General features: G+C 45.3%; 1 protein-coding gene across 1 annotated transcript in view; it reads right to left on the bottom strand.

The window, feature by feature from the left end:
- The window catches only part of Arhgef28 (Rho guanine nucleotide exchange factor 28), a 295,945-nt gene that overhangs the window by 31,975 nt on the left and 242,020 nt on the right, over positions 1 to 21,950 (bottom strand). Inside the window, exons 27-34 of the mRNA XM_032898997.1 lie at positions 16,805 to 16,983; positions 15,648 to 15,739; positions 14,360 to 14,542; positions 12,313 to 12,444; positions 9,070 to 9,164; positions 6,447 to 6,485; positions 6,298 to 6,345; positions 440 to 925 (exon numbers count right to left, since the gene is read on the bottom strand). Of these exons, the coding sequence (XP_032754888.1) occupies positions 440 to 925; positions 6,298 to 6,345; positions 6,447 to 6,485; positions 9,070 to 9,164; positions 12,313 to 12,444; positions 14,360 to 14,542; positions 15,648 to 15,739; positions 16,805 to 16,983 (1,254 nt within the window). The remainder of the gene's footprint in view (positions 1 to 439; positions 926 to 6,297; positions 6,346 to 6,446; positions 6,486 to 9,069; positions 9,165 to 12,312; positions 12,445 to 14,359; positions 14,543 to 15,647; positions 15,740 to 16,804; positions 16,984 to 21,950) is intronic.

The raw sequence follows: 21,950 nt of genomic DNA, 5'->3' as shown, positions 1-21,950 counted from the left end.
AATAAGCTTCCTATAGTAGTTGTCCAGTTCAATACTTACACACGAAGAGCTAAATGATCTATAAAAACGCACACGCCATACAATATAATAGGTTATTATTAGTCTGTCGCAAGAGATCATTTATGAGTCCTTCAAATACCAAGAAACCGACATGCTCACAATGGGTGTGCCTCCAGACCAACTCACCCTTATCTTACTGGGGCAATTCTATCCTTTTCTTAGGGTACGGGTGTCTCAGAGCACATATCCCCCACCCCCAACCCCCAAAAGCCTAGGATCTTAAATTTTCTGTATTCAAGTACAGATAAATTAGCTCTAAACAATATTGCCCTCCGCCCCCTCCCTCCTCTCCAAACTGAGACACTTTTGTGAGCTCTTCCAGAGGAACCAGGAACTCAGACATTTGGGTAAGCCCAGGGTACACAGGGCTAAGGCATACCTCCTTGCTCCCCGGAGAGAAGACGGCTGGGAGGCTCCTCTGGCGACTATGCTTACAGTGGCCCAGCAGACCCTGCTGGACACGCATCCTCTGCCTCTCCCTCTCCACCATCCTCTGGCCCTCCCGCAACCGCTCGAGGTTCTGCTGGTACTCCTGGAGTTGGTGGTCCAGTTCGCTACGGTGGCGCAGCAGTAATTCCTCCTGCGACTGGCACTCACGTTCCCGTGCCTGCAGCCAGCTCTCTTGGGCCTCCTGCTCACGCTGTTGCTGGTCACATGTGCGGTGCCAGCGCCGCTGCTCTTGTTGGAACTGGTACTGGAGCTTGTGGATGTTGGCCAGCTCTTCACGATGCTTTTCCAGGTAACGGGATTTCTCCTGGTCTTGCAAGGGGCCACCTCGGAAGGAGTGGCTAGGGGCCAAGCTCTCCCGCTGCTGTAGAACTAGCTTGTGGATCTCAATGTGGCTGTCCTGGATGGTCAAGGCAGCCTGGGTGGGGGTGGGGAATGGAGAAGAAGTTAAATGAGTTAAGTACAGATTTGTGTTACATATGGGTTGGGAATGGGATCCCAAATGCTATGGGTTCAAGGCCTGGTGGTTTGCTATAGAGCTAGTGGGAAAAGGCAAAACCTTTAAGAGATAGGTTTAGTAGATGGTCATGGAGAAGTGGGGATGGAGTGGGGTGTGCCTGTGTCTGTGCCTCTGTGCACGTGCACGTGTGTGTCCATCCTGGTAGGGGATACTGGGACCCAGCCTATAGTCTCCCCACCATGAAGTTCTGCTTTCCCCAGAGCAGTGGCACCAAGTGTCCATGTACTGAAACCAGGGGACAGCGCCGGCTTTCCCTCGTCTAGCTTGTTACTTAGGTACTTTGCCAATAAGACACAAAGCTCGCACAGCTTGTTGACTGTTCAACCTCTTGATCAGAAAGACCTCTAAAATGTGGAATGCTTGCTTGCTTATTTTTATATCCTGCCCCTTCCCAACTTAGATCCAAGGCACACTGAGCTTTGAAATAGGCTTGCCTACGTTTTCCTATCAGTACGACTTGAGAATGTTTACAGGAAAGCATATATATTAATATATACATATACAATAATATATACCATCAATATTGCTGGCCTTCCATATCTAAGAGAGTTTGGTTCGATACTCCAGTGGCTAATCAAGACTGTTGGTGCTCAAGGCCTTAACTGAAATGGCTTAGTAGTAAGACATAACCTGCCCATCCCCCCCCACCCCCAACGCTCTGAGTTGCCCTTAGATTGCTTGCAACCCCTAATGTGCCACCCTTCACACGGGGAGGGGTGAACGCCAGCTGCTTCCCTGGAGTTGCTGGAACTGACTTTTCCATCTTTTTGATCCAAGGTTGGTTAGGTTTCAACCTAGGATAAAAACCTCACAGCTACAGAGGGGTGATTGTTCTCATTCTTGCTGTGGGAGAAGTGACTGGCTGCTGGTTGTTGGGTTGTATTTGAGTCACTCCTTTGGGTAGGAACTTGGTGTGCAAATTCACAACGCTCTGAATCCCCGTTCTGTTCTCATTCTCCTTCTGAGGTCCCCGCTCAATCATTCGTGGGAATTTAAGAATCTATATAAACACAGTAGGATCCTTTATTTGAGTCCCAAACCAGAAATTACTTGAGCTTTATATATTGCTTTCATGAAGACATAAAAATAAAAGTCAACTATTTGGAGACTTTTGGCAAATAGTCTTTTTATAGCATAATGCCTGAGAATTGCAGTTAATGCTGCTTTTAGGAGCTATGGAAGTCAGTCGATCTAGTCTCCTTACTGCTAGGTTTTAGCATCAGAGCGAGAAGGTTATACAAATCAGAGCTTAAAGTCATGGTTTACCTGATTGCTAACAGGGGGCAGCTACAGTTAAGGGAAAATAGGCACTCTGGATCCCAGCAGCCATGACTGACATTCACGAACCGTTCTGAGTCACAGTATCTGACTAAGAAGAACTTAGCCACATCACGGGAGAGAACTACCAGGATCTAAAAAGATTCCAATAAACCAAACCGACAATGAAGCGACGGCGAATGAATGTTCTTGGAAGCCTTTAATTTTGAAAGTTCCCATTCGAAAGCAAGAAGGAACAGAAGGGACACGCTGCAAAGAGACACACACTGGGTGCCTATGCATGGCTTGACTCTGAAGGAGAAGCCATTACCATCCTAAGGATAAACTCAAATCTTTGCTTCCTAAGACATTTCCAAACTGCCCATGTAACCCGCACACCGGGAAGATGGGCACTTGCCCATTGGCTTGTGTGATCGGCACTCTTCTATATTTCTGAAAGTTCACAAACCGAGATGTTTCTAAATTCGTATTTGCCTTGGAATGAGACTCAAGAAATGTATTCACCAGGGCCCTTTGAAGCCAAATTTGTATTTTTAAATTGGAAGATTAATTGGAAAATAAATCGACGAATGACTTTGGAGAGCTCACTGTCATCGTGGAGAGTGGGCACCAGCCACTGTGGCCTTTAAACCTGGGATGATTAGCATTAGTGAACCACTGGCACCCCTGCTGGCCGGGCACACAGTGGATGCTACCACTACTCAACCACCCTAGACTCCGAGGGTATCCGGGAGGCCGTCAAGCCCACTATTTTGCCAAAACAAAGAGGTTCTAGCTCTGTGTGAGGATTGTTACTGGCATAACTCAACGGACTTTTCATGGCTGCTCGGGATTGGGATGCGGCCATTTTCTTCCCTCTCGCGAGCATGCACTGAAGACTGGGATATTGATTTTCCACATTTAACCTTTACATTTAGAAATTCTTAACTGACTTTCGTTCCCCTTATCTGAGTCCATTCCTTCTCCAGCCTGTCTATTCTTCCCCAACTCTAACGTAGGGACTAATCGCCGTTTCAGAAACGGGCAAAAGCCCAGCTTCTAAAGAGAGGACCACACCACAAAACAGAAACATTTCAGACCCCGTAGCCTAAGGCCAGCTCGGGGAATCAATTGGAGACACTGCTGTTTCCTGTTTGTAGTGAACACAGTGGTTCCCGTCTTTCCGAATGCTGTCACTCCCCGATACAGTTCCTCATCCTGTGGTGACCCCCAACCATAAAATCATTTTTGTTCCTGCTTCGTAACTACAATTGTGCTACTTGTTGTGAATCGTAATGTGAAGATCTGTCTTCCCTGATGGTCTCAGGCAGCCCCCGTGAAAGGGTCACCAAGGGGTCATGACCCACAGGCTGAGAACCAATGAGGAAAAACTGAGGCCAGTGGACTGCTGAACTCTTCTGAACCAAAGATGTGCACAGGGTGGCACTTAGAGGTGAACGACGACAACAGAAACAACTCCACATCTTTTCACCAGGCAGCACAAGTCGGGATGCTCAATGGTCATGGCCCCAAGAGCTTCATGGACTTTTTAACTTTTTTTTTTCCTTTTTCGGAGTTGGGGACCGAACCCAGGGCCTTGCGCTTGCTAGGCAAGCGCTCTACCACTGAGCTAAATCCCCAACCTTCATGGACTTTTTAAAGCCCGAAGCTTTTCAGTTGATACGTTTCACAAAATCGACGGACCTCTCAGATCCCCTGTCTCCTAATACTTTACAGAAGACAGTAAAGTCACCATCACATGAGGTGACTAAGATAGGAAGCTTACTGTTATTAACCACTGTTGGTTAACATGGTTGCAGATGGAGGCACGGGCAAATTGTGGTCCAGGTACCACGTGTGTCTCAGGACAGCTCCGACACATGTATAGACAGTGCCATGTCACCATGTCAGAAAGTTAGGTGACCCTGTATCTACCCAAAGCAGTATTGATATCATTATTGAAAAACAGTCATTTTTTAAAATTTTTTTTTCAAACTCTCTATGTGAAACATTCCAGAGAACCTATGGGAAATTTCATTAAAACAAAAACTGAAGTTAAATGGGTTGGCTGATATTAAAAAAATACATAAAAGGGCCGGAGAGATGGCTCAGTGGTTAAGAGCACCAACTGCTCTTCCAGAGGTCCTGAGTTCAATTCCCAGCAACCACATGGTGGCTCACAACCATCTGTAATAAGATCTGATGCCCTTTTCTAGTGTGTCTGAAGACAGCTACAGTGAATTCATATATAATAAATAAATCTTTTAAAAAATACATAAAACCCAACAGTCTTTATTAACAACCATAACTGGATCAGCATTGAACTTATGTGTTTTTTAATTTATAGAGTACCTGCATGAAGACAATTATAAAGCTTCCGACATAGCCTAAAATAAGAGGAGACTGGCCCCATTCTCAGACAGACCTGGTCAGAGAAGAAGCACTCGTTCTCATCCACTTAGTTCATAAATAAAATGCCGTTTTAACCTGGTGGCCTTGGTAGAAAATGGGACAGAGCGATCTATAAACCTTGTAAAATATGCAAAATATGTAGAAAAATGCTAAGAGGGTACTAGTGTCACCCTATACTCAAGTGTAATCCAAAGCTTTAATAACTGAGGACCAGAGTACCAGAGCTCGGAGCTCGGATCAATAGTGCTTATGAGAAAGTGTTCCTGTTGTCAAAATCTACATAAGAAACCATCTAATGCAGCCATGGTTCTATGCTTTCTCTTCCAAATTTAGGCTCCATTTTCCTTTAACAGTCCTAAGGTGTAAGCTGAGAGCTCGCTCTGCTTTTAAATTGAGGAGGGGAAAGAAGGGAAAAGAAAAAGACCGTTTACTAAAATCGCAAAAAAGTAACTATAGGAATTTTAGCCCATGGAAACATTCAGCTATGGTTAAAAACACTTCCCATAAGGACGCTGATGTTCGGTGCTATCGATAACGCAAACATAAATCATTGGAACTGAATTCTATAGATCTGGATACTATCCATACATTAACAATCATGCTGTATATAATTGACACCACCGAAAGATGTGTGTTGCCAATGAGTAAACATGGAACAGTCTAAACTCTGGAGGGATACACATGACATGGTAACCTTGTCTTATTAGTTGGTTTGTTCCCTCCTTTTTTTTTTTTTTTTAAAAAAAAAAAAAGCAATTTCTCTTTAGAACTGCAACAGTTTACTTGATTTTTTTCTCAAAAAATTCTACACTGTTTAACTATTGTCATGAAAGCATTGAAAATTACTAAGCACCAGAGAGCACACTGGGCACATCGGCAGCTTCCTCAGTGTGTACCACCTGAGGGAAGGATTACAGAGTCTTCCAGTTCACACCACTAGTGTGATTTTCCAGTTCACACCACTAGTGTGATTTTCCAGTTCACACCACTAGTGTGATTTTTTCCAGTGTGATTTTTTTCCACTTCACACCACCAGTGTGATTTTTTCCAGTTCACACCACTAGTGTGATTTTCCAGTTCACACCACTAGAGTGATTTTCCTAGGCCTTCCTCAAAAGGTAACGAGCCATTAGTAGGCGCCTTGGTGACCGCCCATTTGCTTTTGGGTGACAAGCGAGCAGACCAAAGCACAGAAGGGCATGCAAATTACTTAGCCGCCCCTCACAAAGGCCTAAGGCCGGATGTGGAGGTGACACATGTTTAGGTGGGAATTTCAGTTTTCACCAGAAAACATGAAGTCAGGCGACGCTCACCGAAGCGGTTCACTGTGTCAGACCCAAGCAGGCTCGTTGTTAATATTGAGAGACACGAACGGCTTTATGCTTTCTGAGAAGAATCGGGTAAAATGTGACAGTGCCATGCTGCCTTGTGATCACAAAACCAGGTGAACTTGGCTTGTCTGGCGGAGTGACACCTAGGGGGTTGGCACTCGGCTAGGATGACTTATGGCCTTTCGAATGCTCTAATTTCTGAGGTCTGGACATCAGCAGTGTACATGAAAAGAAACATCCCCGCGGTTGGAAGTACAGGAGAGCCGTTACCTGAAGGCTGTAGAGGAGACGCGTTAAGTTCTGTATCGCTTGTATAATCTGGGGGGCATAGAAAAGATTACGTGTGTCAGATTCTTGCAGCGCTCCCTTAGGCACAATTTGAGAAAGGACGGGATATGTTTAAAGCACGTGTAGCTCACCTCTGACTGTGAAGAACCGGAAAAACTTCTATATTCCACCTAAAATACATAAAAACACGAGAAAATGAGCAGCCGCTCAACTTCTGAAAGCTTCTAAGTATTCCCGCGATATGAGCTACCCTGTCTAAACTCCATTACCTCAGCTACAGTAGCTGTCTCCTCCCAGGCTGGAGAAGGAAGCAGCCGTTTGACAAGATAGGTCTTACTCATTCGTGCGTGACAGACAACTCTTGCCCAACCACCCCTTACAACGGCATGGAGGATGGTGAGGAAACTCGAGGGGAGGCTCTCTGGAAGCTACAGGACACACCACAGGGACTCTAGTGCTCTGATCTCAAGGTTGGAGAATCATGATGCCTGAGTAGCCAGTGGTTAGAGAGAGGCAGCCCCAAGGAAGCGCTTAGTCCCCGTTCTCCAGATCCCACCTCAAAAATCACCAGCCAGCTCAAGCCCAGGAGTGAAGTCGGAGGACACTGGCCATCTTCTCCTTGGGGATGGGGGTCTATGCCTCAGACTTTGTCTCTTTCACACCACTGAACATCAGCGAACGTGTAAATACCGAGAGCTCTAGTTCCCCAAAGTGCATTAAGCATTTGCTTATGCGTTGTCTGTCTTCTCTCATTAGTAAACCAATGAACAGTAAGGTTTTTATGCATTTACTATTATATCCGCAAACGGAAGGATGGTGCTTAGCGTTGTAAGGGGCGCTCAGCAGAGAAATGACTGTCAGTTGTTCTCACTCACATTCTCTTTAATAACGAACACTATAAACTCCACATTTCATGAACTAGGAAGCCATCATTTCCCTATCCTCCAAGAGCCTACAGCCTCCTGTATGACGCTGGCTTTCGTCTGAGCACATGTCATGCTAAGCCCTGAAGAAAGTCAACCATGTTGCTTAAAGGAGGCACTTAGCGTAACCTCGTGACGCGTGAGCCCAATCTCCTTTTCCTTCACACTGTTGTACGGAGTTTGTTGTTAATCAGTCCCTTAACAGGGAAGGGACAAAGGTAGAAGAGAGAGATGGAGGTCAGTGCTTTAGAACTCTGCCCAAGTGTATGGGAGACACCAGGACTAAAGCACTCTGGTTTGGTGGTTAAGTTCTTAAAAACAAAAACAACAAAAACCAAACAAAAAGTAAAAACCATGATATTTCCAATTTTTATATTCTACGAAGAAGTAAATGAGTTAGACTGTGCTACATTTGGTTACTTACTGCTCAAACCTCTGACGCTGCAGGAACGCGTACATCGTCTTTCTAATGGACTTCATATGCCACCTGGTGGTCTTATTGAGTAAATGCAGTTGATCATTGAGAATTTCTACCCTTGAGTTACTGTTTTTAATTCTTTCAGAATTTTGTTTTAACCTAGTCTTTTTAAGGACGCTAGTGAAGGCATCCATCACATTCTTGCTTAAAGCTTTAGCCAAGTGATCTTTTTGTGTATCTGTTTATTTCCATTCTCAAAAGGCCCTACCAAGTGTCAGCTTTTCCAGAGGTTAATAGAAAGAGAAACCTGAACTCACTTCTCCACCCGTAAGTGAGTCAGGGGTAGGAGCCAAGCCATTTCCTATACAGAATTAAGCTGCCATCGACCAATTATTTTTCCTCCCTAAAACCTTAGAGCAATTAAAAGCAGCACACTTCACACTTCAAAGTGAAGGTCACACGGAAAAGCAGGGGCCATTTAAGACAAACACTTCAAAGCTTACAATCAGAGTAAGTAGGGCAAAATTCTCTATTCATAAATTGACTTGGGCCTCTGAACTTTGCAAATGTAAATCAGAGGTGGCTGTTCTGTGAAATTCTGAAAGCAAGGCTTGGTTCTGTCCTATGTCACATATCTGTAAGCCATGTGACAGTAAAATGTTGCATCTATGACATACATATGCCATAGTCCCACGCTGGGCACATTAATACCTGGTAATGGAGCTAAATCAATGCTAGACAAAGTAAAAACTCTTGACCTGACTCCCCGCCCGCCAGAAGCACAGTGTTATTTCTCCCCTGCTTATGAAATCACATACTCGAAGTTAATAGGAAGCTGTATGCATGTAATTTCTACAGAAAGTCACAGCCCGCACAGATCAAGAATCAGAGAACACCGTGGCACAGGCAAGAGGTGGTTATGTGGATTCCAAGTCTGCGAGAGGAAGGTGGAGAACGGGTGAGGAGTGGAGGGTCAACAGTGGAGAACAGAAGCAAAGTGGAAATCCCAAAGTGGAAATCAGTTCAGCTCCAAGGGCGCCATCTGGTGGTGAAGCATCCCGATGTCGGGGCCACCTCTTGAGCAGAGAGTTACCAGAAGTAGTGGGGATAAGCAAAGGTTTACAGTGCAGAAAGTAAGCCGGAAGTCAGAGTGCAGACACACATATACACATGACGGTTTTCAAGCCTTTTGTTTTTTAATAACTTTTCAGTTTTTTTTAACACTTACATGATATAGAAAGACCACTAACATTTAAAGAAGAAGTTTAGAAAGTTTCAATATAGATATTTAAATGGATCAGAAACAATTCAGAAAAGTATTTTCAATCCACTCTCTGCCTGAGAGCTGGAGTTACTTTGTATACAAAGCAATAGGTTCTGGTTACTAGCAAGTTGGTTAACAATTAACAATACCTTCTCCCCTGCATCAGAGACCGCCAAGTCCGTTACCACACCCTGGAGCCGGGGATCCACATCCCAACAGCCTCTTCCTTCTGTCCCTTCTGTGACTAATGCCGGAAGCACGCCGTTGAGACAGAAACAAAAAGGACAACATCAAACATCAGCCAGCCAATTGGGTCTTCTATACACAACTGAGGCACACTTCAAAATAAGTTATCACGAGATAATACATACTGAGCGCTCCTACAGGGGGCGCTAGAGAGCGCAAGGCAGCCCACGGTCCCTGCTCTCTTTGAGCTTACAGGCTAAGCGATACAAAATAGCGTCCTTTGTCTCCCATCATTTTAATTGTGCTTCTTTCTTAGGCTCTGCTCAGGTGTCCATGTGCTGTTTGCGGTACCAAGTCTACATCTCGCTTTCATTTAATAGGAAAAAGCCTCCTGGGAAAGAAGTAATTTAAAACAGGTGCCCAGAGGAATAAAAGCAAGGTCTCTTGGAAGACCCAGGTCCGTAAAAGGCTTCCTTGTGGCCAGTGCAGGAGCAGCAGCGGATGGACAAGGTTTAGAAGGCAGGTCCAGAGGCAAAAGGGATACTGTTCTAAGAAGGCCGGAGGTGGCCAATGCTTTACTGTTTCAGAGTCATAAAAACCGAGAGCTGCCTCAGTTTCTCCTCACTTCAGCTCTGCTCACATTTCCCACTTAAGATTTAACACTTTACAGTGTTAAATACACTGTACTTACACATTTACACACTTACACTTACACTGTACACATTTAACCTAGGAAATCACAGAAACCCGTCACAAAAACAAATTTACCTTTAGCCATGAAACCTCGGTTGGCAGTCATTTCTTTACAGATTTCAATTAAAACCTGGGCTATGTTTACCTTTTACTGCTTCAAACCAGGCTTCTCAAAGCTGGGACACACACACACACACACACACACACACACACACACACACACACACACACACACAGTTCATTGGAGCAATATCTGACCAGGGCCTTGATCAAGATGTTCATTTTGTGATGTTTATAAACTTAAAAAAAAAATGTGGTGTCATCACGCACCTTTATTTCTAACAAGGAGCTGCCATTTTCCCTTTGTTGAAATGAACAAGATCACTTGTATCCCCATTAGAAAGTGGCAGCTGCCCAGGGTTTCAAAATCCTCCTCCAAAGCAGAGCTTTGTGCGAGTGGGAACCCATTTCAAAAGAACCAAGTGAAACACCAAGTTCAGTGGCTGTAAGTTGAGCACTGCTTAGGCAATGAGGTGGGGGGACAGTTTATAGCGACTTCCTAACTCCTAAAGAGAGGTCCAGGCCATCTTCCAACTAATCTGCTCCTCTCCCCCACATCCTCACATTAACAGTTAAACCTTGGAGGAAGCTGACGTGGAGCCAAGCAGGGAGAGAAAGGTAGAGCTTCTGTAACCCCAGGTGTAGCTTCAGGGTGGGCAACAGGGTCTCCGATGGCCTGACTATTCTAGAAAGTAGGTTATAATAGTCTCCTTCAGTAAGTATACTGATGAGCTCGGCTTGTAACCTCAGAGCGACAGGCTCGCTTCACAAAGGCCCTCCCCGAAGCCCCTCTGCAAAGCCACTCTCATCCCCGAACCTTCCTTGAGGAATGTCCCTCTGCCCTTACAACTATATAGAGATCAAACTCTCAGAGTGCCATGTTCCAAGCCAAGCCAAAATGGACGGCTTCTGGCATGTGGGTTCACCCTATGCCTCTGGGCCTGATCCTAACAGCAGGCTGTTCTGGGTCTAGCAAATGGAATATCCCTTTGGAAGGCTCTGAAATGTAGGTTCTGACAGGGAGACCCCTCACTGTCCTGCCTAGAGGGAGGAGAGGGCCTAGAGTGCTCCAAACAGCTGCAGGGGCCGTGGAGCCTCTCAGCTGTCCCTGGGGCGGGGCTGGGAGCAGCGCACCCTTGTATTTTTAGAGTGCACTTCCTCAACGGCATAATGAGGTTCTTCTGAAGGAAATCACCCAGAGCAGTACAACTCCCCTGGTGAATCCGGCCGTTCAAAATGAAAACCATATGTGCACATTCTGAAAATAGAAAGCCGGGATTAAATAAAGCAGAATCTGAGAGGGGAACATAATTTCGGGCGCTCGTAATAAAACAAAACGGGGGGGGGGGAATGCCTCTAGGCATTCTAACCAAACTAAGGGATCTGTTGCAGAAATTCTGAAATAGAATGCCTGTGGTAGCATATACCTATAATTCTTGAACTTGGGGGAATCAGAAATTCAAGGCCGTTCTCAACTCCAATAGTAAATTTGAGGTCAATGTGAGAGCCACGTGGGAACGCCGTGTCTCAAAAAAAAAAAAAAAAAAAAAAAAAAAAAAAGAAAGAAAGAGAAAAAAAGCTATTTCAGACATGTTATCACACATATTATTTTCTTTCTGAGTAAGGTTTTTGCCATCTTCACATGAAAAATATACTCTCTATGCTCTTAGAATCCTTTTCGGAATTCAGTATTTAGTTTAAAACCACACATAGAACGCCACACTTGGGTTCGGTGATGATGCTAAGTTCATGCTCTACCTGGTATTTTTAAACGTCTCAAACAGCTGGATGTGGAGGAATACACCTGTAAACTGATCACTTCGGAGGCAGGAGGATCATAAGATGAGATCTGCTCAAAATCCAGAATGTATTCCAACGTGAAGAAGAATATCTGGGAGGGCTGTATGTCAGTGGTAGACGGGCTCGCTTAGCACGTTCGAGGCCTTGGGTTCTATAATCCTGGTACCATAAAAACCGAACAAGAATTGTTCAGCTATCCTGTCTGTGCACCATGCGGGTAGGGGAGGCATTCGAGCTTTCTGAGTTATGATTCCTTAGTTGACGCCCAGAAGATTTTACTCAAACACTTGTTCGCTTAATGGATTGCAGGGACCCTTACAAAAATGGTTTGGAAGTCCTTTCAAAAATTCATCCAAGAAGTCATGAAACCCCAGGCAGGGTATGATCTGGGGTGGGGCAATGCTTAGCTGGAGGACAGAACAGTACCGCCTACCAACGTAAGTCTTTGTCCTTTAAATACAAGTGCCGTTCATTGTCACATATAATAGCTATTTATGGCCAGCATGGTTATTCTCAAGGGTTTTTTTTTTCTAATTACAAAAAATACATTAAGTCCCCCTGAAATCAGGTAGCTACTGCATCTGTTTTATGCGACCACCGTGTGCACTGGGGCTGTGCGCAGGCTCACGGCCAAGGCCTGCACTGTCACTTACAGGCAGTCGGCGATGCTGGTGCATCCTGTGTACTGAGTGTGTCAGACAGGACGGCCCCTCCAGGGCCTTCTTCAGATGGCTGGCTTACATCAGCCAGCTTTGAAGCCTTCACAGCAACTTGCAGACTCTCAGCTATGAAGGAGAAAAACAAAACTAAATTAGAGCAATAACCATGCAGAGAGAGGGTTCAGTTTACCAGGTGTGTCCAACCTGCAATTGCTGGGCTGCATGGGCCCCAGGCTATGACAGATAAAGCTCGATACAAGCTGTATCCGTACTTAAAACTGTAAACATACTTAAAACATTGTGATTGTTTTGTGAGTTGATGACTTAATTCAACTGTAACTCTTGCCATTGATTATAACATGGCTTTTGAGCATGAAGGTCAGAGACGGCCACTTGTTGCAACGCGGTGACAAAAGATTAGAAGTTGTGATCCACCGAAAGTCGATAAACCACATTTGGTCAGCAACTGTTGTTATACAACCCAGAAAACTAAAATTTGGGTTTAGTCTTCTTTTTTTTTTCTTTTTCCTCTAAAAGAGAACCTTGGGTAGTCCACATCCTATGTAGCTGAGGAGAATCTTGAACTCTTGACCCTCCTGCCTTTACCTCTCAAGTGCCAGGATTCTGGGCATGTGTCACCATGACTGTTTTATACGACACAATAATTGAACCCAAGGCTCCATCCATGTTCTTCAAGGATTGTATCCACGTACTATGTCCCCAGTCTGCGTTCATAGTTATAAAAGTTGCACAAACACACGTTCATGAACACATAGGCCTATATCCCAAAAAGGGTGTGACCTACAAAACTACTTACAGCTGGCCCCTTATGGAAAAATTACGTAGCCCTGCACTCTATACCAACAGAGAGCAGCATCCTTCTGCATAGAGAATTTAACATAATTTTTTAAATATCTCAAATGTAGCTTTCAGTAAATTAGTATTCTGAAAACCTTGTAGTTCAATTACTATCCACACACTATCGAGTATTGGGATTTTAAACATTGTTACTAAGATACTAGCTGTTTCTCACAGGAGTGTTTCTTCAAACTTGCTTTTAATGATACACAATCCCATCTGTGTTCTAGTCCTCTGGGGAACTACTACCCCCTCAAAGGAGACATGTTTACTTACATAAAGGAGTCTCGGCTAGCACGTGGAATAGGCCAAAGGACCTTGTAATTATTTCTAAAGTATCCTCCATCCATTTAGACCACATTCGGGTCAGGGAACGACTTATGAGCATCCACTGTTATTTGATGACTAATGGAGGGAACTTCAAAGAAAATGGGAAAGAGACACTTGCAGCTGTGGCCACACGGGGGCGCAGGAGAGCCACAGCGGATACTGGGACTGGGAAGACGTTCTACAGGGAAGGGCGATGGGATTCAGGAAGAGAAGGGAGGGAAAACAGCAAAGCAAAGGGGCTTTTCAGAGTGTGAGCTCAACTATCTTTGTTTAAACGTCTCCACCCTGGCAAGAATCCCTGCAGTCAGGTATGGACCAGTGACACAGCACGGATTCTCATCTGTGGCCTCCATGGTGCTTCCACTGCTGTGGTTCCCCTGGGCAGCAGGGCCCATGAGTGTATCCACCCATGGCTTCCGGCCCCGCATTCGGGAAGATTTGATAGGGTGAAAGAAGCTGGAGCAAGCACCCGCTAAGTCTGAGAGCAGGTGATTTGCTCCATCAAGGCTTTCTTCGTGGATGCTGTCAGCCTCCTCCACTTTATTTCCCAAACACGTCCCAAATCTGCCTATGACTGCTTCTGTTGCCAGTGGTCCTGACCACCGAATGTGAAGAATTCCCACTCCCTCTCAAGGGCGCTACGATTCTCCACTTCTGCGTATTTTTCTTCATAGCACTTCATACTTCGAATCAAACATACTTACCTTTGAAGTTTCGGGCACATAGGTTCTATGAGAATAAGTATTCTGGTTCATTTGGCTACGCTTCGGCACCAGGGCCACTGTGCACAGCTGTGGGACCCGGTAAACACATTCTCAATCCAAAAAGCGAAATCATTTCTAGTGCAACTCACCTTCTCTCAGGGCTGCTGCAAGCAGGGAGGCTGCCTGGGGAGGTTCTCCCGGGTCGGGCTTGATGAGCAGATGGGGTTCTAGGTGGACATCCTCAAAGCCACTTAGTTCCCCAAGCTCAGCGTAGATGTGCAGCTTTTCTTCCAAATATGTGCAGATCTGCTGGTCTTGGTTGCTGAGAATCTCTGAGGAAGAGTATCCATCGCAAGAGGTTATCGTGAGCCTGCTGCAAGCCTGCTGTGCAGATCAAGTCGCCATGATTTAGCGAGCATTCTGGCCCAGCACTTTTGTTGGGCGAGAGAGACCCAGATTCAAATTCCGATGCCTTCCCTCGTAACTGCGACCTCCTGCGAGTGACTCAACATCTCTCCTTTCCCAAATTCCGGAAAACCTCGCAAAGCTATTTTTTCTTTATGGGGACATCTTTCTAGTAAGACTGAATACCCAGCTCAGGGAGGAGACATGAGGCAGCCCTCTCTGGAGTATGTGAAGGCTCCCAGGGGTGAAGAGTGCAGGGCTGAGAAGCCTTAGTCTTCTTGGTCAAAGCCAAAGCTAGTTTATGGTTCTTCTTCTAAACCATCTTTGTGTGCATTAATTTTCACCTGACTTCAGTGTGTTCTTGGACTCTTTTTTTTAAAAGATTTATTTATTTATTTATTTATTTATTTATTTATTATATATAAGTACACTGTAGCTGTCTTCAGACATATCAGAAGAGGGCATCAGATCTCATTATAGTTGGTTGTGAGCCACCATGTGGTTGATGAGATTTGAACTCAGGACCTCTGGAAGAGTTCTTAACCACTGAGCCATCTCCCCAGACCCCTCCAGGAGTCTTAAAGTTTAGAGACCCTAACTGGCATCGAATCCAGAGAGTCCCTGCTTCTGCTAGTTAAGGAAGTTGGGGAGCAGACAGGAAATTCTTACAGACTTCCCTGAGTGACTCTATCGTAAGGCCTGGAGTTGAGAATTAGTAAGATAAACATACCTATTATCTTCACAATGTCCCCTGGCCCCTCCCATTGAATTCCTTGTCCAGTCACAGAAGCCTGACATGGCAGAAACTCCATTTTTTCGCCAGCACCACATGGCCCATAATTACTGCCTCATGTGTGTTGCCTGAATTTGCATGAGCACCTGAGTCACGTGGACCATGTCTGTTGACGGTGGTTTTGGTGAAGGGTGGGGGGTGTGAACCTCGGGTGCACGCAATTAACCAGTGCCGTCACCTTCTCTAATGACATCATATTTCCCTGCTATTCAAGACCACAGCCAGAGCTGTACACACACCTTGACATTGCTGAATTTTGGCCACTCTAGCGTCAGCTTTCCGCCTCTCTTCATCAGACTCACTTGTCCTTCCTCCTTCTTCTTCTGGACAACTTTAAAAGACAACAGTCAAGGCATCACTGAAACCAGTTTCAGGGATTTCCAAGCTTATTAGAAAAAATGTAGAAACTTAGCAAGAGAACTAGCAACAAAAAACAAAAAACAAACAAACAAACAACAAAAAAAAAAAATGAAAAGTAAAACCAACAAAAAGACCAAAGCAACAACAACACCAAAAAATGAACAAAGAGAATTCACTGTTCTTCCCTTCTGAGAGATTAGTTTTCTTGGGTACTCACATATGCCAACATAGATTCAAAGTTTCTATAGGGTGGTTCAAATATCCCAGCCCCCACAACCACCACTACCACCATCAGCAGCAGCAACAGTGGCATTACATCATTCAGTGAAACTAAGGTAATAGCGTTTTTGGTTTTGTACCATTATGAAACTCCTCTTGATGGATCTAGAATAGAAGGATCATGGGACACATAGTAGACCTCCATATTGGGTAGATGTGGTGGAGATGGGAGTGACTTACGGAAGGTCAAGCTCATCCAACTCATCAAATTACCAGTAGTAACTATAACTCCCACCCTTGCCCCTCGTTTATCAAAACCATCCTTGCACAAGTAATAAGCAATACATTAACTGAGAAAACTGAAATTCACCAGGCATTTATTTGAATGGTTCCTTGGGCACACAGAGAAACAGAAGACACAGTCCCTGCTCTGAAAGAGCTTCCAGTCTACAGAAACAACTCGAATACCTACAGGTAACAACTACAGGAAATAGAGGGCGGGCCCTAAATCAGTGCCTTAGAAAGTGGGTGTGACAGACAGCATCTTAGGCACAACAGGGAACACCTGGACCGAAGGGTCTTCATGGAGCAGGTGAGCAGGAACCACACCAAAGCACACAGGTAGAGCGGGGAGGCACGGCATGCAGGGAGATGTGCAGAGGGCAGGGGTGCAGGCGGCATGCTACGGCAGGCAGGGGCAAAGGTCAGGGAGCAGGCAATTCTGGCTGAGGCAAAGTTTTCATGCCGGGGAGATATGGTTAGAACACGTTCGCCAACTGAACAAGGGCATTGCATAGATGAACAGCAGCAAGGTTACCTTTCGACTGCCTGCTGGATCCGCCTCATCCAGTTATTCCGTTCCTCCTTGGAACTGGTGTGGATTTCATACATCTCGGGACCCGCTGACGAAGCGCTGATGAGAAACATGCCTCTCTCCTCGTTGGCGACTTCCCTAGCGATGAGCTTCTGAAGGGAAATAACTGAAGGCTTCTGGTCCTGTGAGAATCGAGAGGATGCACAGGTGAAACTGTGCTGTCTCTAAACCCAGAGAAGAGCTTCGGAAGTTCAGAGGGTCTCCAGCGGAGAACAGGCAGATGTCACATTAGCTCTCCCCTGGCACAAGCAACTGAAGACAGCATTCAGCACGGGAGCCTGTAGAGGGCAGTTCTTACTCAAACCAAAGCAAATGGAGAATGAGGACTGAGGGGGATAATTACCCTTAAGGTTGGCAGGTTAGAGGTTGAAAAGATGGCTCAGTGGTTAACAGAAAATGTTATTTTTGCCGAGGGCCTGACTTTGGTCCCCAGGACCTACATTGGGTTGCTCAAAACCACCTATAATTCCAGCTCCAGGAGATAGAATGCCTTCTTCCGGTCTCCACAGTAAAGATTTATACCCACACAGGGACATACAGATAATAAGTAATTTTTTTTTTAAGATTTGTAATTTCAAAGAGCAATTTTAAGAATAGCAGAGGGTGAGGGAAAAAAATGAAACCTCTGTAGTTGAAGAAGGGAATTTAAAAAAAGGTATATCTGATATTGCAATGAGATTGGGAAGGAAGGATGGGGACCTGGAACCCATCGGATTTGTCAGTAATTAAAAGACCATGATAGAAACCAAACCCTAGAAAATAAGGTAATCAAATAAAATGTGGAAACGGGCAGATAAGATCCGAGAGTCCTTAGACATCACCAGCCTCTTCTGCTCAAGCCTTGTAGATCTCAGCCCCAGAACCACTGAAGCTCTACCCGTAGGTGGCTCTTCCTCAGCAGCCAGACGAACGCTTGGTGAACAGGTCTGGCCCTAACCCATCTTCATCCGCCAGTCACATGACTTGCACAGGACAGGCATGCGATTAATGTCTACAGAATGGATTTAACGTAATTCCATCTGGGAAATTGGAAGAAAGTCTTTAAGAGTTGATGTCCAAGGTATAAGAAAATAACTTTTACCAGCATTTACTGTGGTCTTGCAGGACCTCCAAGCTGTGCCTTGGAGCCATGTAGTTGACAATGTTAATAGTCCCACACCTGGCTCAAGAGCCTTGGTTAAAAAAAGGGCCAAAGGAGCATCTGCAGGATGAGAAACTACGTGGGAGTTATGGAGTCTGCTTTGGTCTGCGGATCCTACCACTGTCTACAGAGATGACTACAGCATGTGGTTTTGTCTGTCCCTTGTGTACTGAGCGAAGGCTTTATCCACAGTTTGCCATTCTATATTCTCCACTAGTGACTTCTCAGATGCCTGGGCTGCATCTGGTGTCACTGGCCGAGGCATCTCTGGAGTGTTTTTCATGTTTTTCAGAGCAGTGGGGGAGGAGGAGACATCATGATGGAACAGACTACTGGTCTACCCAGTCTCACGTTTGGCCTCTGGAAATGGAAGGTAAATCGGTCTCAAAGACCTCGAATCCTGCCCTCTGGAATAGAGAAGTCCTCTTAAGTATTATTAAGATCCCTTTTAGTATTGGAGGTGTATTTTTTGGCGTCCTCTTTCTATGTATAGAAATGCAGTATGTTAAAATGCAAATGGAGTTTGAGTTGCTTGATATGACATAATGTGAAATTAGTAGTGGTCGGTTAGTGCTTCAGAGAAAGGGAGGTGGTGGCAAGATGTTTCAAAAGAGAAGAATAAATAAAGGGAGATGAATTAAACCCATAGCAACCAGAAGGCATCGAGGGCATGCTTGACATCGTTCATATTAACTCTATAAACACTAGTGATAAACAAGGTTCACCGTCCCCGGGAATGAAGGCAACACATCAGCTCTGAACACATCACACTGATGATGCCAGGGCTTCATGCGGTTTGCAGGGATATTTTGTTTGTACCATAGCATGTTTAAGCCATTGTTGTTGTTGTTGATGATGATGATGAGATGATGATGATGATGATGGTGTTGATGATGATGGTGGTGGTGGTGGTGATGATGATGATGATGATGTTACCAACATTGTGGGTAGGAATTCCACCATTTAGAAATACCCTAGAGCTAGAGGTGCTTAGCAGAAGCAGAAGACTGTGCTGTCCAGGACCATATCCTCGTTTAATTTATAAATGTCAGCTGTAGCTCAGTAAGCATGATCACCATGACACTAGGCCTGCACCTCACTAGCTGAGGACAGTCCCCACTGCTTGTCGGTGTCCTCATCACACTCACCACTGACTTCATTTACACCTCTGCGGACATCTGAAATGGACGCCATCTCCTTCTGATAAAGGGGATGAGGAAAGGAGAGGCCACTTCCAGCCCAACTGCTACCCCACCCATCTCCACTGGTGCTTGTGGTTCCACTGAGGCAAAAACTCCCCAAGCTTGTCTCCTATTTTGAAGTTAACTCATAGACGAACATGTTCATCTTCAATGTTGAAATCTCCTTCTTTAATAGGCAAGATAGTCTTCCTGGGTGCCATATTCCAACTTTATTCTAGATTCCATTTCTAGCTGAATGATTTTTTTTTAAAAAATTATATTGGAGTCAGAGAGATGACTCCAGGGTAGAGAACAGTAAATCTTTCAGAGGACTTGGAGTTTGCCTCCCAGAACCCATATCAGGTGGCTCACGAACACCCATAAAGCTGGCTCCAGCGATCTGACAGCCTTTTCTGGTCTCTGAGGGTAATTGCACACATGCATACATACACACACACAGAGAGAGAGAGAGAGAGAGAGAGAGAGAGAGAGAGAGAGAGAGAGAGAGAGAGAGAGAGAGATGCACGCACGCACACGTGCATGCACGCACAGCAGTACTCTCCTGTATGGACAGTACTTTCTCCTCTTATTGCTTTGATATACTTCCAGTAGTTTCCAAACTCATCATGTCTTCTACATCCCCTTTATCAGAAGGAGATGGTGTCCATTTCAGATGTCCTATTAAGATTCTTTTCTTCTGGGCAAAGGAAATGAGGACTCTCGACTATGGGTCCTAGTATGAGGACAAATTTCTAAACATTACAGTGGGAACCAGGAAATGCAGACGCGTGCAGCCTCCGAGCTAATGATTCATTCCCCTCAGTCAATCACTGTGAGAGGCTTTGGAGATAGGCTGCTATCAGATAAACGCAATAAGGAGACATGTGAACTCAAAGTAGGGTACACTTGACTCTCAAAAGGTAAGAGAATACTTTTTCCTTTGCTCTTCAACATCACCTTATGCGTGTCTGTATCAGACTACTAGAAGCAGCACTGACAGCAATGTTCTGGTTTCCATGACCAGAGCGTTTACCCAAGGGTGCTAAGGCTGCACACTCCCAGTCTGATATTTGGTGGGTTGGCATCCCTAGCCCTGCTTCTCCTCCATAGATAGCACACATAAACCAAGGAGTCACGTCAGACCTCAAATCAACATCACAGCTAGATCCGAATCCACATTTAACTCCATTTCTAGGAAACACGGTCTGCCCTTGTCTTATGCCTAACTCCTGATCAGCCTGCAAGTCACTGGGAGGATTAGACCACTCAAGAAGCAGGATTCACCTCTTTTCAGGTGATTGGATCTAATGAAATCTTTTCTACAGTGGTGTGATGTGAAAATGTCTCTTCAGCTTGGCCCCCAACAGCGCATAGGTTAATTACAATGAGTCCATCGTCCTGGGTTTCCTCTGTGTTCTTTCAGGGTTTCCCAGGTACTGGCATGGGAAGGTTGGTAGACAAAGTGGAAAGTTTTAGTGAAATCTCTAATAGATGAAGGTCAACTAGGTCAGGGGCACAGAGTGTCTGTCAGGCTCCACACTACCCTCTGCTGTCGTCAGCAGCTGGGTGCTGAGGAGAGGGAGGAAGAAGCCGCCTGGGCCAATCAGCTGAGCGCAGGCAGGCAGGTTCCAGTCCCTCCCTCTCACATCATTGATCAGACATGCTTTTTTTGCTTTCTTTGGACAGCAAAGAAACACTTTATTAAAACTTTGAATTTTCCAAAAATATTCAATTTTTTTAGAGTAATATTGCGCTAAGAGACACAACAGCCTATCACCGGATACGCACTAAACACCAAGCATTGTGCTTTGGTTTCTCTCGGGCAGAACGGAATGCCCCATGACACCAGCAAGCAGTTAACTGTGACATTTTTTTCTCCTCTGTACCCTTAGGAACACACAGAGGATGGTGTACTGGCTGGTTTTGTGTGTTAACACGAGCTGGAGTTACCACAGAAAAAGGAGCTTCAGTTGTGGAAATGCCTTCATGAGCTCCAGCTGTAAGACATTTCCTCAATTAGTGATCAGGGCGGGAGAACCCAGCCCATTGTGGGTGCAGTCCTGGGTTCTATAAGAAAGCAAGCTGAGCAAGCCAGGGGAGCAAGCCAGTAAGTAACATCCCTCCATGGCCTCTGCATCAGCTCCTGCTTCCTGACCTGCTTGAGTTCCAGTCCTGACTTCCTTTGGTGATGAACGGCAATGTGGAAGTGTAAGCTGAATAAACCCTTTCCTCCCCAACTTGCCTCTTGGTCCTGATGTTTGCGCAAGAACAGAAACCCTGACCAAGACAGCTGGGTAAGATAAGATAATTTGCAGTGGTAGGATACAATCTAATAATGCGCTAACCTGTGAGACCGATCTACATGCTGCAAAAGGAAGGGACACACGAATGACCATAGTCATTAGAAGCAGCCGTGTCAGGACCAAGGGTCTTCTTTAAAGCCCGAGGCTGCAGCTCAGGGGGGAGAACATTTGTGTAGTACGAAAAAAAACGTCCTTGACCCATTCCCTAGCACTGTGAACAGTGGAAAAAAGCACTCTCTTTTAGAAATCGTGGGGTTCTCTTGTTTGGAAGAAGGGTATTACCATGGTACCTTAGAGACAAGGCTAGCAAATGGCAGGAAAAGAAGAGCGAGTTGCTGGAAATGACCTAAGCCCGATACTGATACCTCCGTTGCCAAGAGCTGAGTGCAGGTAGCCAGATGGCAGGGAGGTGCTGGAGGCCTGAGAGCAGCGTCTGTTTGCCATCCACGCTGAAGCATCACAAT

Source organism: Rattus rattus, chromosome 3, assembly GCF_011064425.1.
Source record: "Rattus rattus isolate New Zealand chromosome 3, Rrattus_CSIRO_v1, whole genome shotgun sequence".
Lineage (NCBI taxonomy): Eukaryota > Metazoa > Chordata > Mammalia > Rodentia > Muridae > Rattus > Rattus rattus.
Note: the sequence above shows the minus strand (reverse complement) of the source record. Positions and strands in the feature narration are given on the sequence as shown.